The following is a 15,475-nucleotide window of genomic DNA, read 5'->3' on the forward strand; positions in this document are numbered from 1 at the left end:
ATATTTAGCCAATTTTTCACCGACCATACCTTCGGGTGTATTGCGAAGCATCTGGAGGCTCCAAGGATAGGTTTTTCTGTTTCTGGTTGAAGATCTTGTTGAGTTTTGGGGGAGATTTATCAGTATCGCTTCCTACCCCGCCATTACTCTGACGTCATCCTTCTGTTGGTGGTTTTTAAAGTTATTCCGCAGCATATCAAGGTGATAGATAAATACTGTTTTAAGGATGAGGTAGTGCTACAAAGGCTTAACGAACAATATCAAGTCCCCAGGAGTTCCCTGTTCCCTTCCTTTTTTCTTCCTGCCCACTTTAACCCCTTCATCCACAGCCACCTGCTTGCTCAGATGTTTTAGATGTTCTCCGTAGTGTCAGGTGGGACATTTCACTCACTCATACCTTGTCCTCTCCCCTCACCCTCCGCTACATGCTTTCTCACAATTCTTGGTTATTGACGTCTTTATTCTTATGACCATGTAACTATCGTTCGCTGCGGAGTCAAGCGGTGCGCTGGTATGATCGTGTTTCTTTTTTAATTACTTGTTTTTCTTGGAGTGCATATTTGACTCATTTGTTCTTGTTTCTTTAGCTAAATCCTCTGCAGTCCCCAACTGTAATGTGTCTTCCTGAAGGCATCCCTTCTAAACCCGCTGACTTCCTTTGAATGTGGTTTTCAATTATTTTTTTTCCTTTAGGAGACTTTTAGGGAAGAAAAAAAAAAGAACTGTCTCTTCATGGGTGCTGTTCTGAAATTTCAAGATGATGTGCCTTGCTGGACACTGGATGAACCCTTTCAGTACTTGGAGACTATGCCTTATGGTCCCTTTATGGAAGATTTCATGTATTATTTCTTTTATTATTTCCTACCCACTCTGTTTAGTCTTTTCTCTCTCTGGGATCCCTGTTGTTTTGGTGTTGGACCTCCTGGACTGATCCTTGGTTTTCCTATATCTTCTCTCCTGTGTTCTAGTGCTTGTTTTTTCTGTTCTTCTTTCTGAAATGTTTCCTTGACTCTCTCCCCCAATTCTTTCACTGATTTTTTTCTATCTTAGTTTTGATAGTTTTGAGCTCTAAGAGCTCTTTCTTGTTGTACGAGGATTTCTTGTTATCGCCTTCTTTCTTATTTCAGAAATGCAGTATTTTAAAAAACCTTCATTTCTTAAGGGAGGAGGGATTGGGAGATAATAAACCCGGCTGCTATTATTCTGGAACTGGGAAGGGACCCCCTGTTCTGGGTTCCTGCCCTCCCCTGGGTCTGCTTACCCCCCCTCCCCCCATCCAGTGCATCTATGTGCCTGTTTCTCCAGATCTTGTACATCTTACCTTTCTTGTGTGTGTGTGTGTGGGGGGGGGGGTATCACTTGATCTCATCAGTTGGGGTTAGTGATCTGGGGGAAGGGTTTCTCACGACTCCTCATACAGGTTTTCAGCCAAATTCCCCCCATTTTTGGCTCCTACCTTTGTTTCTACTTTCTAGTATTTCTTTAGCCTTCAACTTCTGGGCCTTTTCTGGTACCGAGCAGGGTGGGTCAGCTTCTTCTTACAGGCCCTGCAGTGGGGCCTCCCTTTTCTCTGCTGAGTTGCCAGGCAGCCTGCTGGCACCTCTTCCCATCCTCACACACGGTGAGTGGGGTAACAAATGCCCTTTGACCTCAGAATGGTGACCTCTCTGTCGCTGTTCTTTTTCTCCTTGTTGCTTGTTGGAAGGTAATTTCGGAGAGGAGACAGGGTAAGAACTGTCTTTATTCCATCATCCTAAAGCCAGAGACCCCCTGGCATTCACTGGGGCCCTGGCATTCAGTATCATTAACAGAACCAAGATCACAAAAGGAAGAAGATGCTGAACCATGAGTGATCTTATTAGGCGAATGGAGTAGAGAATAACCCCTACAGTGGGAGGGTCATCTGAAGTCCCCTACCTAAAGTTGTCTAAGTCCCACACTAAGATGACAGCCCCCTTCAGGGGCATGCTCAAGTGACAGTGAATGGTCACAAAACAGTCTTCTGAGAGGGAAGCTGTCCCTTCCTTCCTTCCTCCCTCCCTCTGTCCCTCCTTCCCTTTCTTCTGTCCTTCCTTCCTTCCCTCCCTTCCTTCCATTTGTAATATATTGAGGTGACACTGGTTAATAAGATTATATAGGTTTCAAGTGTACAATTCTATAACACATCGTCTGTTACCTCATTGTGTGCCCACCACCCAGTCAAACAGCTTTTGTCACCATACATTTGACCCCCTTTACAATCCCCCACTCCCTTCCCTCTGGTGAGCCCCACACTGTTGTCTGTGTCTATGAGTTTCAGTCGGATACCCTACATATGAGTGAAATCATAGGGTTCTTTAGTTTTTTTTCTGACTTATTTCACTTAACACGATGTTCTCCAAATCCATCCACGTTGTTCCAAATGACATAGCTCCATCTTTTCTTATGGACAAGAAGGAGGCTGTTCTTGGCCAGCAGTCTTCCCTCTTGGCATGCCCTCGGCACTCCACAGGATGCGTCTGGGAAGGGACCAGAATTAGTGGCCGGGGCAGGGTGGTCACGCAGGAGTCTGGCCCCAGGTAGAAGGTCTGGAGTGATGAACTGTGGGGTGGCCAACTTCACACTTGTGCATACGGGGCTCAGCAGTGACTTTATGAGAATAATTCAGATTTCATAGGGTTTTGTCTTTACTTGTGTCCAGGTCAGGGATATTTGTCTACAATCATCTAGTCAAAAAAAAACACCCCATCTTTGTTCTGTTGAGCTAATAGGTGACGATTAGGGTTTTGGTCCTCGATCTTTATACACAGTGAGATGTACATGTGCACACGTGCGCCACCTGTGGAGGAGAGAGTGTGACTGTGACGATATTCTTTTGCATTTTTGACTCCATTCTGTCAAGTAGGATGGTACATATGGGTTCTATGGTGAAAGGCAGGTCTCAGGGTGACGGGAGGGGAGCAAGCACCTTGAGACTGCAGACTTGACTCGGATATGGAAGCTAATGACAGAGAGCCTGAGCCCTTTGATTCTAATACCCTCAGCAGTGGAATGTGCACTTAGGGGCTCCCAGGCTTCAGCGTGACTCCACCCCAAAAACACACATGTTCACAGACGGTCAAGTCATGTGTTTCAATGGCATACATCATAGAGGCCCTTTATCAGGTGCCCTGTCCTCCTTCCAAGCACACTCTCCTGTGAGGAGCACTGGGTAGATGACAGATGTCCCCAGAGGCAGCCATATTGACTGACAGGTGCCTGCTTGCCAGGGGCACAGTGGGGGTTGTCTATTTGTGACTTTTCCTCCATGACCTTTGTGTCCTCTGTCACTGCCTGCTGCGACTGCCTGTCATTACCACTTCCAGTCGTCTGACACCATCACCACAGGCGTGGTGGTTGCTTCTAACCCCTTGTTTGTCTTCTCTGCTGCTCCCTCCTCTTCTCTTCTGAGACTCCTCTGCTTCTCTTGCACTTCACAGAATGACAGGCCGGATCTTCACCAGTCGGCACACCCCTGTCTTCAGGGCGATGAACAGATTAGTCCAAACAATTTGCGTGTGATTCCCATTGCTTTGGCTCGTGTGGGGGGTGATATTTCTTAGCCTGTGTCCTTGCTAGCTGGAGGGGGAAGCTGATGAATTCTTCACCTTTTTCAACCAAGGATTTCAGGTGACTGCTTTGACAATGTCAGTTGTTACTGAGTGCTAAAGAGCTTCTGATTCAATCCTGAGGCCATTTTAGAAACTGGTCTTGATAGAACCAGAATGTTCCTACCCATAAGCTAAACGTATATTTTACCACCAGTGTTTTGATTTACAAGTGGTTATTCATTTTTCTTACTCCCTAGACACGGCGTGGTAATGTAGAGAAAGTCTGACATAGGACCTCTGAGTCTTATCTCCTAATTCTCTTACCTTTCAGTGACCTTGAGGAAGTGATCGTTCTAACCAGGTCTCTTTATCTGTAGCGTATCAGTTCAAAGTACTTTTCAAACATCTACTGCACTGCAGTATGCACTGTCAAGGTGACATAAGTATAAAACAACATAGGAAGCACGAAGCAGTTATCTTCAGCTGACCTTAGTGGACACGAATATCCCAGGAGACAATAACCAAAGAGATGAAATAAAATTAAGTGTAGAGATTCAGGGCAGACCAGCAATATTACAGAGCTTAGGCTGGAGTGGTCAGGAAAGGTTTCAGAAAGGGTCAAAAGACTCAACATTTCAGAATGAATAGAATCTTGCAGGTGTGCTAGTGATGACCTGTGACACCTTACCCCCTGCTTACAGCCGAGTAATGCAGGCTGGACCATGGAAACAGGAAGGATTTGAACAAGGGCAGAAATGAGAGCATGCCCCCAGAAGGAAACAAAAGGAGCATCCCAGAGACAGAGGAGCAGGTCAAGAACCCACATAGCTTTCACGAGCAGCAACATGGCACCCCCACAATCTGCCTATAACAGGTCCTTCTCTTGAGCCACCCGCTTGCTCACTGGGAGAGAAAAAAATAAGCCAATCTGTGGTTTAAGTTAATTTTTAAAATTTTGTGTTTCACTTATTCAACAGACACTTATTCTCATTCAACAAGTGAACTAAGCAATCAATCAATTAATCAAAACACTTGCCCTGAATTCCCAAGGGACTTGGGCAGCCAGGAGTGTCTCCTGTGCCCTTAGCCCATGTCTAAGAGACTTCCCCCCACCCAGTCATTTCAAGGGGTCAGAGCCTCTTTATGTTCCAAGCATCCACCCCTGGTGGAGGGCACTCCAGAGAGATGCTCTGAGGCCAATCTCAACTGAACCTAATTTGATTCTGTAAAGCACATTTTCTTTTTAAAGAAATTCTCTCTCACTTGAGTAAAACTACTTAAACTCCCAGAAAGCTGCCCCTCTGCTCTGCTCCGTAGCATCTGGCCACTGGGGGTGGGGGACAGAGAGGTGGTGTCCTCTGACTCCTCTGGTCTCCGGGATGGGGATGTTCTGCTGTCCCTTCCGGCGCTGCCCGTCCGTGGAAGTGACTTGTCCCGGCCGACTTGCCTCTGTCAGAACCCAGCTGTGCTCTCCCCAGTGTGCGTGGTTTCAGCTCAGCCCCTCGGGGTGCAGAGCCCGGCGCCTGCAGGGACATCCTGGGTCCACCTCACAGCACCCGTGGTCTTATCTCGTCCTGGTGCAGGTTCCCTGGCTCTCATCGCAGGGTCCACGCCACATGGAAGCAGAGGGCGGCTTGAAAAAGCCCCTCCCCATTCTGCTGCTGGACCAGGCTGGGCTGTCCCAGACCCTAAGCCAGAACCCCTACCCTCAGTGGTTCCTCAGCCTCTCGGGCCACAGGTTGACTTTTACTTCCCTTCTGCTACATTCTTCTTCTCCAGGTACAGCAGGCGACATGGCTGGGCTGCCAATGTGCGAGAGCTTCCTTTTTAAAAATTTTCCATTGATTTGAGAGAGAGGAAAAGAGAAAGAGAGAGAAGTATCAACTTGTTTTCCACTTAGTTGTTTCATTTAGCTGTGCACTCATTGGTTGCTTCTCACATGTACCCTGACCAGGATCTAACCTGCGATCTTAGTGTGCTGGGATGGTGCTCCATCCACTGAGCCACCCTGCCAGGGTGGGAGAGCTTTCTTGTCCTCGTGATGAGGGCACTCCAGGACCCAGTTCCTTCAGAGTTAATCAGAGGAAGGAGGAATGGAAGAAACCCTTCCTCACGACACTCCTTTTCCCAAATTCTGCTTGCATAATCTCCTTTTTATTTTTGCAAGAGGCTGCAAATTACCTTGATCTTTTTCTTTGCACTTGCCCTCAATAATCTGTCTTCTTCACTGCCCCCTAAACACACCCAATACCCAATGCACTAGGTCACACTTCCCCCCACCCCGGACAGGGGTCCTGAGTCAGCCAGGGCAAACAAAGATCTTGGACTTGGAAAGGCACAAGAGAGAAAGAAGCACCATCCTCATGTTTCAGAGAACGCCCTGGATAGGGTAGGTGTTCCCTTGAGAGAACAGAAGTGAGCAGCGTGGTCTGATTACGGGGCAGTGAAGAGCCAGGAAAGAAGGCAGGTTGGGCCAGTGGGGTGGGCTGCTGGTGTCCCCAAAAGTCAGCCAGGGGACTCTTGCTTTTTTTTGTTTTTTGCTTTTAAGAAGACATTGACAGTGTGAGCAGAGTTTAAGAAGAGCAAGAGGCTGCCCTGGCCAGATAGCTTGGTTGGTTGGAGCATCATCGCAAAGCACATAGGTTGCAGGTTCCATCCCCGGTCAGAGCACATACAGGAGCAGATCGATGTTCCTGTGTGTCTCTCTTCCCCTTTCCTCTCTATAAAATCAATAAAAAAATAAATAAGTAAAAGAAGTGCAAGATGCTAGAGACGACTGTGGGGTACAAAGAAGGAAATCGGGGTGTCCGACCCCGACAGAACCCCAGTGCCATGTTTTACTGGGTGGCACCTGGGGCACTCTCTCGGGGGCTCCGTTTTCTTACTTAGGAAACAGGGAAAATAATACCTGCCTCAGCGCTCTCATGAGGATGGGGTACAACAGTGTGTGAAAAATATACACACACTGCACCGTCATCTATGTCCATGAGTCTCAGTTTTCCACCTCACCCCTGTGTGACATCATACAGTTCTTAGCTTTTTCTTTTTTTCTTTTTTTATTTTATCTTATTTTTATTAATTTTAATGCAGTGACATTGATAAATCAGGGTACATTTGTTCCGAGAAAACATCTCCAGATTATTTTGACATTTGATTATGTTGCATACCCCTCACTCAAAGTCAAATTGTCTTCTGTCACCTTCTATCTGGTTTTCTTTGTTCCCTCTCCTCCCCCAACTCCCTCTCTTTCCTTCCTCGCCCCCTCCCCACTCCCCCACCCCACCCCGTTACCATCACATTCTTGTCCATGTCTCTGAGTCTCATTTTTATGTCCCATCTATGTATGGGTTCATATAGTTCTTAGTTTTTCCTGATTTACTTATTTCACTCCTTATAACGTTCTCGAGGTCCATCCATGTTCTCGTAAATGACCCTACATCATCATTTCTTATGGCTGAGTAGTATTCCATTTTAGATATATATGTACCGCATCTTCTTTATCCAATCCTCTATCGAGGGACACTTTGGTTGTTTCCATGTCTTGACCACCGTGAACAATGCTGCAGTGAACATAGGGGTGCATGTGTCTTTATGTACCAATGTTTTCAAGTTTTGGGGGTAGATACCCAGTGGAGGGATTTCCGGGGTCATATGGTAGTTCTATTCTTAATATTTTGAGGAACCACCATACTTTCTTCCATAATGGTTGTACTAATTTGCATTCCCACCAGCAGTTAATGAGGGTTCCTCTATCTCCACAGCCTCTCCAACACTTGTTATTATCTATCTTGTTGATCATAGCCAATCTAACAGATGTGTGGTGGTGTCTCACTGTAGTTTTTATTTGTATTTCTCGGGGGAGGGAGATGTAAGGAAAGGGAAGGGGGTGGGGGGAAGGGTGTAAAGAGGGACAAATATAAGGTGACGAAAAATGATTTGACTTTAAGTGATGGATATACATTATAATTAACTATTCAAATGATGGAGTGATGTTTGCCTGACATCTATGTACACTTATTGATCAATGTTACCATTAAAATTAATTTTCTAAAACAAAAACAAAAAAGCCCACATACGTACACACCAGGTCCTTTGGGAAGGGTCATTGCCTTCGCTCCTAGAGAGCCGTTGTCACAATCCCACCATGACCGACCAGTGCCAGGTCTGGAGGGTGGTGCTGGCAGTGAGCCCTGGAAGGGAGGATCCAGGACAGGAAACGTTCCCAGGGAGAAGCTTCAGAATGCAGTGACTGACAGGATCAAGACAGTGGGTCTCGGGTACTCTGAAGTTGCTCAACCTGGAAACCAGCCTGAGAGGCTGGGTGCTGACCTGAGTGAGAAGTGACAGGACAGCGGCCAGGAAGGGATTTGGGAACTCACCTGAACAGGTACTTACTGAGGGTCCACTCCCGGTGGGGCTCAGGGTGATGGTACAGAAAGCGTGCCCTAACCATCCACGGATTTACAATCTATGTGAGAAAAAAATAAAGTCTATATGAGAAATCATTTAGGAGAAGGGGAGAGGCTGTGTCGGGCGTCTGGGATATGAATGTGGTGGGTAACGGAGCCTTGTACATCCAAACTAAGTTGCTGGATACCATGGGCCAAAATAAAAAAGGGGGACAGGGTTATATAGTTTATATTACTAGATTAAAGGAAGCAAACTCATCTGGTGAGAGAGGCTTCTTGCTACACAATTCTAGAATGAGGCTAGCACTTGAATCCCCATAAAAGGTACTATGAATATGATAATGGGCAGCCTCTTTAACCCTTTAAATGCAGGGATTGAAGAAGACATAGTAACTTTTCAAAAATATTGATCCTTGATAAAAGCAGAGGTGTGACATTAAATGGTCACCAATGAAGGCATTTTTGCAGGCTTCTTATTTTTATGATCCAGGTAAGTAGCTTCCCAGAAATAAAATTTGAATGGTAATAAAGCCTAGACATCTGAGCATAAGGTTGCTTGACCCTCAGTTCGAACCTGTTACTTCATCTTTATTTTCGGCAGGGTCAGAGTGACAGGAGTTTATGGGCCTTGTCGCACTGGGGGGGGGGGGGGTTTCAGTGATTCAGGAGTGCGCCATTGTTTTTATCCTGACAGTCGCAACATTTAGTGCCCTGTCCCTGAGAGATTCTGATGTAGTTCCTCTAGAATGGGGCCCAGAAGCCTACATTGTAACAGGCATGCCACGTGTTAACACACAGCGACAGTGACAGAGGTCAGAGGAGTTGATGGCAATGTTGTAAAAACAGAAGGGTGTTACTTGTACTTTTGCTTCTGAATAGGAAGTGGAGAAAAGGGTTGCCTTTGGATTCACCAAAATATTTCTCAGGAAGAAGTTTTTATCCACTTCAGCGTTTGAACAAGGACTAAGAACCCCAAGTTTGTTTCGTAAAGCATTAAAAAGTTGTTGTTGTTGCTTTGTTTTTTTGTTTTGCTTTTGCCTTAAGACGTATGGCCAGTGTCTTCCTCAGCTTGGTCTGTCATAACAGGTTCCATGGACTGGGTGGTTTAAACAACAGAAATGTGTTTTCTCACAGCTTGGGAGCCTGAAGTCCGGGACCAGGGTGCCAGGGTGGGCAGGTTCTGCCAAGCGCTCTTCCTGGCTTGCAGACAGCTGATTTCGCTGTGTCCTCACATGGTAGAGAGGAGCAGGCAGGAGAATGGGCACGCTCGCTGGTGTCCCTTCTTACAGGGCACTGATCCCATCATGAGGGCTGTACCCTCATGGCCACATCTAATCCTTCCCCTCCCAAAGGCCTCACCTCCTCATACCACCACTGTTCTGCTGAAGAGACTCCCTGATGTCCCCCTCTGGACCCCCAGGGAGGCTGATGTCCTCTCTAGTTAGTTTTCAACTCCTGACTCCGTGAATACTGTTTTGTCAACAGTATAAGGTAATTCTGGAATACATATGATGAAAGAAAAGCATTCTCCCCTCCCCGCCCCCCCCCCCCAGCCATTCACTTGTAACTTGTCACTCTTATTTGTTTCAAAAGTCAGCAATGTGCAATGAGCTTTATCTGGTAGCTTTGATGGTGCAACTCATACAAAAAAACAAAATTCACAGTTTGTTTTTGTTTTTTAAAAAAGGAAGTTGTAGTAAACATTTCAAAATCTGGGTAAAGGTAAAGATGCAGATTTGTACTTATAATAATAGCCATTGAAATATTAAAAATAGGCCCTGGCCAGATAGTTCAGTTAGTTAAAGCATCATCTCCACATGCCAGGGCTGTGGGTTTGATCCCTAGTCAGGGCACCTACAAGAACCAATCAATGAATGCATGAATAAGTGGAACAACAAATCAATGTTTCCCTTACTCTCTCTCCCTTCCTCTTTCTCTAAAATCAATCAACCAATAAATATTTTTTTAAAAATAAATGATTAAAATCATAACATTAAAAATTATATTGTTTATTTACCATCATTTTTGAGACACCCTAAACTTCTCAAAAAGCTTTTTATTCATGAGCATATGAGGAAAATAGGGAGTGCTTTATAAATTCCCCTTTACCCCTGGGGGAAGGAAACCCAGGGAAATGAATTCTTTGCCCAGCATCCCAGACACCACAGTGTGAACTCTGGTGGCCACACATGACTTGGTACCACGGCTGAATCTCAACCACCTGTTTGGTGTCAACGCTCTGGTGCGCACTGTTCTGGGTGTGCCTTCAATGCCGACTGCTTGATTCACCAGTAATCCGAGTGCATTTTAAACCATGAATCTTACCGTTGTCTTTTAGTTCAAAAAGACAACTATATAGTATTGGTAATTAAGCAAGTCATTAACAAAAGCACTGTTATTTTCAATAAAATATATCTAGATTGATGCTCTAATTTTATAATTGCTCAATCTTGTCCATATCATTGAAAAAAAAGTGAATCTTATAAGGTCTTTTAGGAGGGGGGGGCAAAAGACCCTAAGATCCTGAATGATAATACTTGGCCTAAATCCTGGGCTCCCCCTCCCACCTTTTTGGTCATTTATTGTATTTAAACACATGCAATGACTTGAGGGGATATGTTCTGCCCTAATTTTTGAACAATGTGCTTTCTTTAGCTTTCAAGCTCAGTGCTTTGGTGCTAAGTACCTCCTAGCCCGTATTTTCAAGACTGTTCAGAGCAGTTGTAAGGGTACTTCCATGAGGTACCATAAGTTCCATCTTAACCAGGGTCACAGGGTCACAGGGCGGTAGGTGCAGGTGTCTGGAAACTGTTTATGTTACGGTTCCTTCAGAATGCTGTTTTTCATGGAGCAGGAATTCTTATTCACAGGGCTGGCGGCCGCGCCCCGGGTTCAGGCAGCGAGGGTACAGGTGTGCATTTCAGGGGCACTAATGTTAGCCCCTAACCCACTAACCATTTCAGGGGCGCTAACGTTAGCCACTAATATTAACCACTAACTGCTGGTGTGGATAACAACAGCACCCGACGCATGGAGGAAGCAATTTGCCCTAATGGTCTACGATTGGTTTTTTTGTTGCTGCTGCTGCTTAGGTCCATGGATGAAAGCCCATCCCTGCGGCGCAAGATCGTGATGCGGGAGAAGGGCCGGCGCCAGGCCGTGCGGGGACCGGCCTTCATGTTCCACGACTGCAGCACCAGCCTGACGGCCGAGGAGGAACGCTTCCTGGACGCGGCCGAGTATGGAAACATCCCCGTGGTGCGCAAGATGCTGGAGGAGTCCCGGACGCTCAACGTCAACTGCGTGGACTACATGGGCCAGAACGCGCTGCAGCTGGCCGTGGGCAACGAGCACCTGGAGGTGACGGAGCTGCTGCTCAAGAAGGAGAACCTGGCGCGCATCGGCGACGCGCTGCTGCTGGCCATCAGCAAGGGCTACGTGCGCATCGTGGAGACCATCCTTGGCCACCCGGGCTTCGCGGCCAGCACGCGCCTGACGCTCAGCCCCTGCGAACAGGAGCTGCAGGACGACGACTTCTACGCCTACGACGAGGACGGCACGCGCTTCTCGCCCGACATTACCCCCATCATCCTGGCCGCGCACTGCCAGAAGTACGAGGTGGTGCACATGCTGCTGCTCAAGGGCGCGCGCATCGAGCGCCCACACGACTACTTCTGCAAGTGCGCCGACTGCATGGAGAAGCAGAGGCATGACTCCTTCAGCCACTCGCGCTCCAGGATCAACGCCTACAAGGGGCTGGCCAGCCCGGCCTACCTGTCCCTGTCCAGCGAGGACCCTGTGCTCACCGCCCTGGAGCTCAGCAACGAGCTGGCCAAGCTGGCCAACATCGAGAAGGAGTTCAAGGTAAGCCCAGGGGCGCCACGAAGCTGAGGCCGCTGCCTGGTGCCTGCCTGCTTTATTTGCCCTGCGGAGTTTCGATCGATCGCCAGGGACTTGGGAGCAGCATCCTTCGGGAGTGCGCTGACAGTTTTCCCTTCTCGGCACGGTGCTGTGGAAATTTCGCTTTGGGGATGGGGATAGATATGCGGGATCAGAGAGCTATACTTCTGGGGTTTGCTCAGTGTTGCAGATAAGCGTTCAGTAGAATACAAGACTTCTCCTCTTTTGTCAAAAGGAGGGATTTGGTGTGTCCAACTCCCTTCCAAATTCTTCCTCCTCTTTTATAGTTAGTTGTATGTTGAGACCCAACATGCCAGGAGTATTAGTTCATTGCTTATTGGCCTAAACAATTGTATATCCCTTTAGATTGAAAGTCAAAAGGCTAATATAAAATGCTCTGAGAGTCATTTCATTAAAATGACAAAAATGCTTCTTCTTTCTGAAATACACAGATATATGTTCAATGTGGTGAAGGTAGACCCATAGACATTAGATCAACCCAGAAATTTTTTAATGGATTTTTTTTTGTAGTAAATGAGCTTTTTTCTTGGACATCATTTCCAGTCAACCAGTACTATTTATTTTTATAAAAATTATCCATTAATGCAGAACGTTTTTATTTTTTATTCAATTGCTACACCCTCTTGCATTTTGGATGGTTCTACCAATTAAATCTGGGGCAAGAGGAGATTGTGTTAGTTGTGGAGAAAGTCGGACTGGTTTTCAGCAGGACCTTGTCTCCTGCTGTCCACCTCAGAAGGTGATCAGAGACATTAGTTCCTTGAATTGTTTTCTGGTTGTGGAATCTGTCTTCTTTTCAGTCCAGTGTTGTGATGTCAGAGCCCAGGAGGAGAGATTATTCTGTCTTTCAAATCTTATTACAGTTTTCCGTACATAAGTGAGATTCACACAATGCAACTGGTGATATAATTCAGGCTGAGAGGTTGCAAAAAGGTGGTAGGAATGTTCTGTGGGTTTCTTTTCATTCCCTTGCATACACGCCAAATTCCTAGACGTCAATCAACCCTCATCTTGTGCTGGCGGAGCTTTGGCTGTAGGGTAACTTTACTTGTTATTCCATTAAAACATTTTTCTAACTCTGGCTGGATAGCTCGTTTGGTTAGAGCAGCGGTTCTCAACCTGTGGAAATTTTCCAATGGCTTTAGGCGACCCCTGTGTTTCGGTCATTCGACCCCCGTCGGGGTCGCGACCCACAGGTTGAGAACCGCTGGGTTAGAGCATAGTCCAAAAGCACAGAGGTTGCCGGACCAATCTCTGGCCAGGCAGGGCACATACAGGAGCAGATCAATGTTCCTGTCTATCTTCCTCTCTCTCTATCTCTCTCCCTTCCTCTCTCACCAAAATCAATACATAAAGATGAAAAAAAACACTGTTAAAATTTTTTTCTGCTATAAAAGCTACACATATTTATTATAAAAATTTTGGAAAATGTGGAAACATACAAAGAATAAATAAAATATTACTTTATATTTACTCTCTTTGAAGAGATTCACTATGTAGTGTTTGAAAAGACTCATTTCCTTGGGCCCATGATGAATTTGTTTTTAGACAGAACTCAGAATAAATCAAAAACTTCACATTCTGTTTAGAGAGAATAGAAAAACATTCAGGTAAAAATTGTTCTAAATGTCACTGCCTTATTTTGGCATAGTAATAAAAAAATACAGTTCTAAATTTGTTTGCCTCTTTCAAATATCACTCAAACCTTCTTTTTATTCATTTTGTTTGTTCTCTATTGAAAAGTCTATGAAAGTAATTCTACAAAAGGGAATATTTTCTAGGATGATGTTTTAATAATTTATGAAGGATGGTGAAGTATGCAGTTCTGCCCAGAGATGTCATCCCAGTAAAGCCACAGTTAAAAATAAAATCCTGTCATTCACAGTTTCCCCCAAAGCCAGCTAAATCTATATACTTAGAGTCCCCTTTACCCCGACTTACAGAATCACCTCTGTTAACCTTTCAAAGGTGGGAAAATATTACAAGTAAAGGGGGAACGAAAAAGGGGGAGGAGGAAACAATTGAATTTCAGAGGGCATCTATAAAGGCTGGCAGAAATCTAAGGACGTGTGGAAATCATCTCACTCTCATCATCCTTTTCTCTGAGTGATAGGGACAGCAGCTGGGTGGTGGAACCTTCTCTGTGTCAAAGTCCATACAGGGCGTTCTTGGGAAGCCCTAGTTTCCAGGGACCACAGGTCCCCCTCCCTGGGTGCCTGTTCCTTTTCTTCCCCGTTCCTCCCTGTCCTGGCTGCTGTCTCTTTACCTGCCCTCCCTTCTTCACCTGCTGGCCCGCTTGTCCTGCACTCCGGCCACCTGTCGAGGCTTTAGACAGAGCAAACAGAGCTTATGCAGCTCTGACCTGGGACTCCACTCTGAAAGGGCGGAGGAAGTGACGCTCTTATTGTGATCAGGGGGCTAAGCTAATTGGCCCTGTTTTGTGGTGTTCTCTGTAGCCTCTCCACAGAGACTGTGAGCTCAGAGTTACCAGCCTTGAATTGGAAAGATGGACAGGGTGTTCCCTTGTGGAAAAGAGGTGATCGTTCCCTTTTCAGATGCCGGTCCCTGGTTCACCTTCTCCCTGGCCTATGGGATCAAGCATCTTGCCCCTCAAACTGCTGTCACTGAGGGGCTTCAGAGGAGGTCCCCAGCCACCTTGCAGTTTCCGAAGTTCCTTGAAGAATTCAGAGGCCTGGTGCCAAAAACACACGAAGGTTATTACCCCAGGGGGTTGAATATTCTTGGATATAGATGTAGATAAATTAATGGAGGACAGCATGGTGACAGGTTATTAAAGAAATATTTTTGGGTCTGCAAATGCGGTCTGTAGCTATTCTGAGAAATAGAACACTGGACAGGGTGGACTCCAGGCCTAATCCTCCAAATGTCAGAGGTAAGCAAGCTAGTCATTTATTAAGCTGTAAGAAAGAGCGCAAAGTGAAATTTTGTAATTCTGAGTCAGTGATGCACGTTTTTGCAAAAAAAAAAAAAAAAAAGAACCATTTGCCTTTTCTGTGCCTCAGTTTCCCTCTCTTTCAACCAGAAAACAATTTCATCTATTATCACAGCAGCGCTGTAAGGAAGAGAAAAATGAATATAATCCTAAAGCATAACCCTGGCTGGTTGGCTCAGCAGTAGAACATCAGCCTGGCATGTGGATGGCCTGGGTTTGACTGTTTGACTGTCCTGGGTTTGACTGTCCTGGTCAGGGCACACAGGAGAAGTGACTATCTACTTCTCCACCCTTCTCCCTCCCCACCCTCTCTGTGTGTGTGTATGTGTGTCTTCTTCTCCTGCAGCCATGACTCAATTGGTTCAAGTGCATTGGCCCTGGGTGCTGAGGATGGCTCTGTGGAGACTCTGTCTCAGGTGCTAAAAATAGCTTGGTTGTGAGCCTGGCCCCAGATGGGCAGAGCATCGGGCCCAAACGGGTGTTGCCAGATGGATCCCCGTCAAGGCACATGTGGGAGTCTGTCTTTCTATCTCCCCTCCTCTCACTTGGAAAAGAAAGAAAGAAAAATCCTAAAACAAAGTGACATTTTATAGCAGGAAGATATTTGAGGAATTGATCTTCTG

At 46.1% G+C, this 15,475-nt stretch overlaps 1 protein-coding gene across 3 annotated transcripts in view; it reads left to right on the forward strand.

The window, feature by feature from the left end:
- The window catches only part of TRPC3 (transient receptor potential cation channel subfamily C member 3), a 66,312-nt gene that overhangs the window by 13,788 nt on the left and 37,049 nt on the right, over window positions 1–15,475 (forward strand). For all 3 annotated transcript variants that reach the window (XM_066233835.1, XM_066233819.1, XM_066233828.1), the window contains exon 2: window positions 11,071–11,842. In XM_066233835.1, coding sequence (XP_066089932.1) covers window positions 11,071–11,842 — 772 coding nt within the window. The remainder of the gene's footprint in view (window positions 1–11,070; window positions 11,843–15,475) is intronic.

The sequence above is a fragment of the Saccopteryx bilineata genome, chromosome 1, assembly GCF_036850765.1.
Source record: "Saccopteryx bilineata isolate mSacBil1 chromosome 1, mSacBil1_pri_phased_curated, whole genome shotgun sequence".
Classification (NCBI taxonomy): domain Eukaryota; kingdom Metazoa; phylum Chordata; class Mammalia; order Chiroptera; family Emballonuridae; genus Saccopteryx; species Saccopteryx bilineata.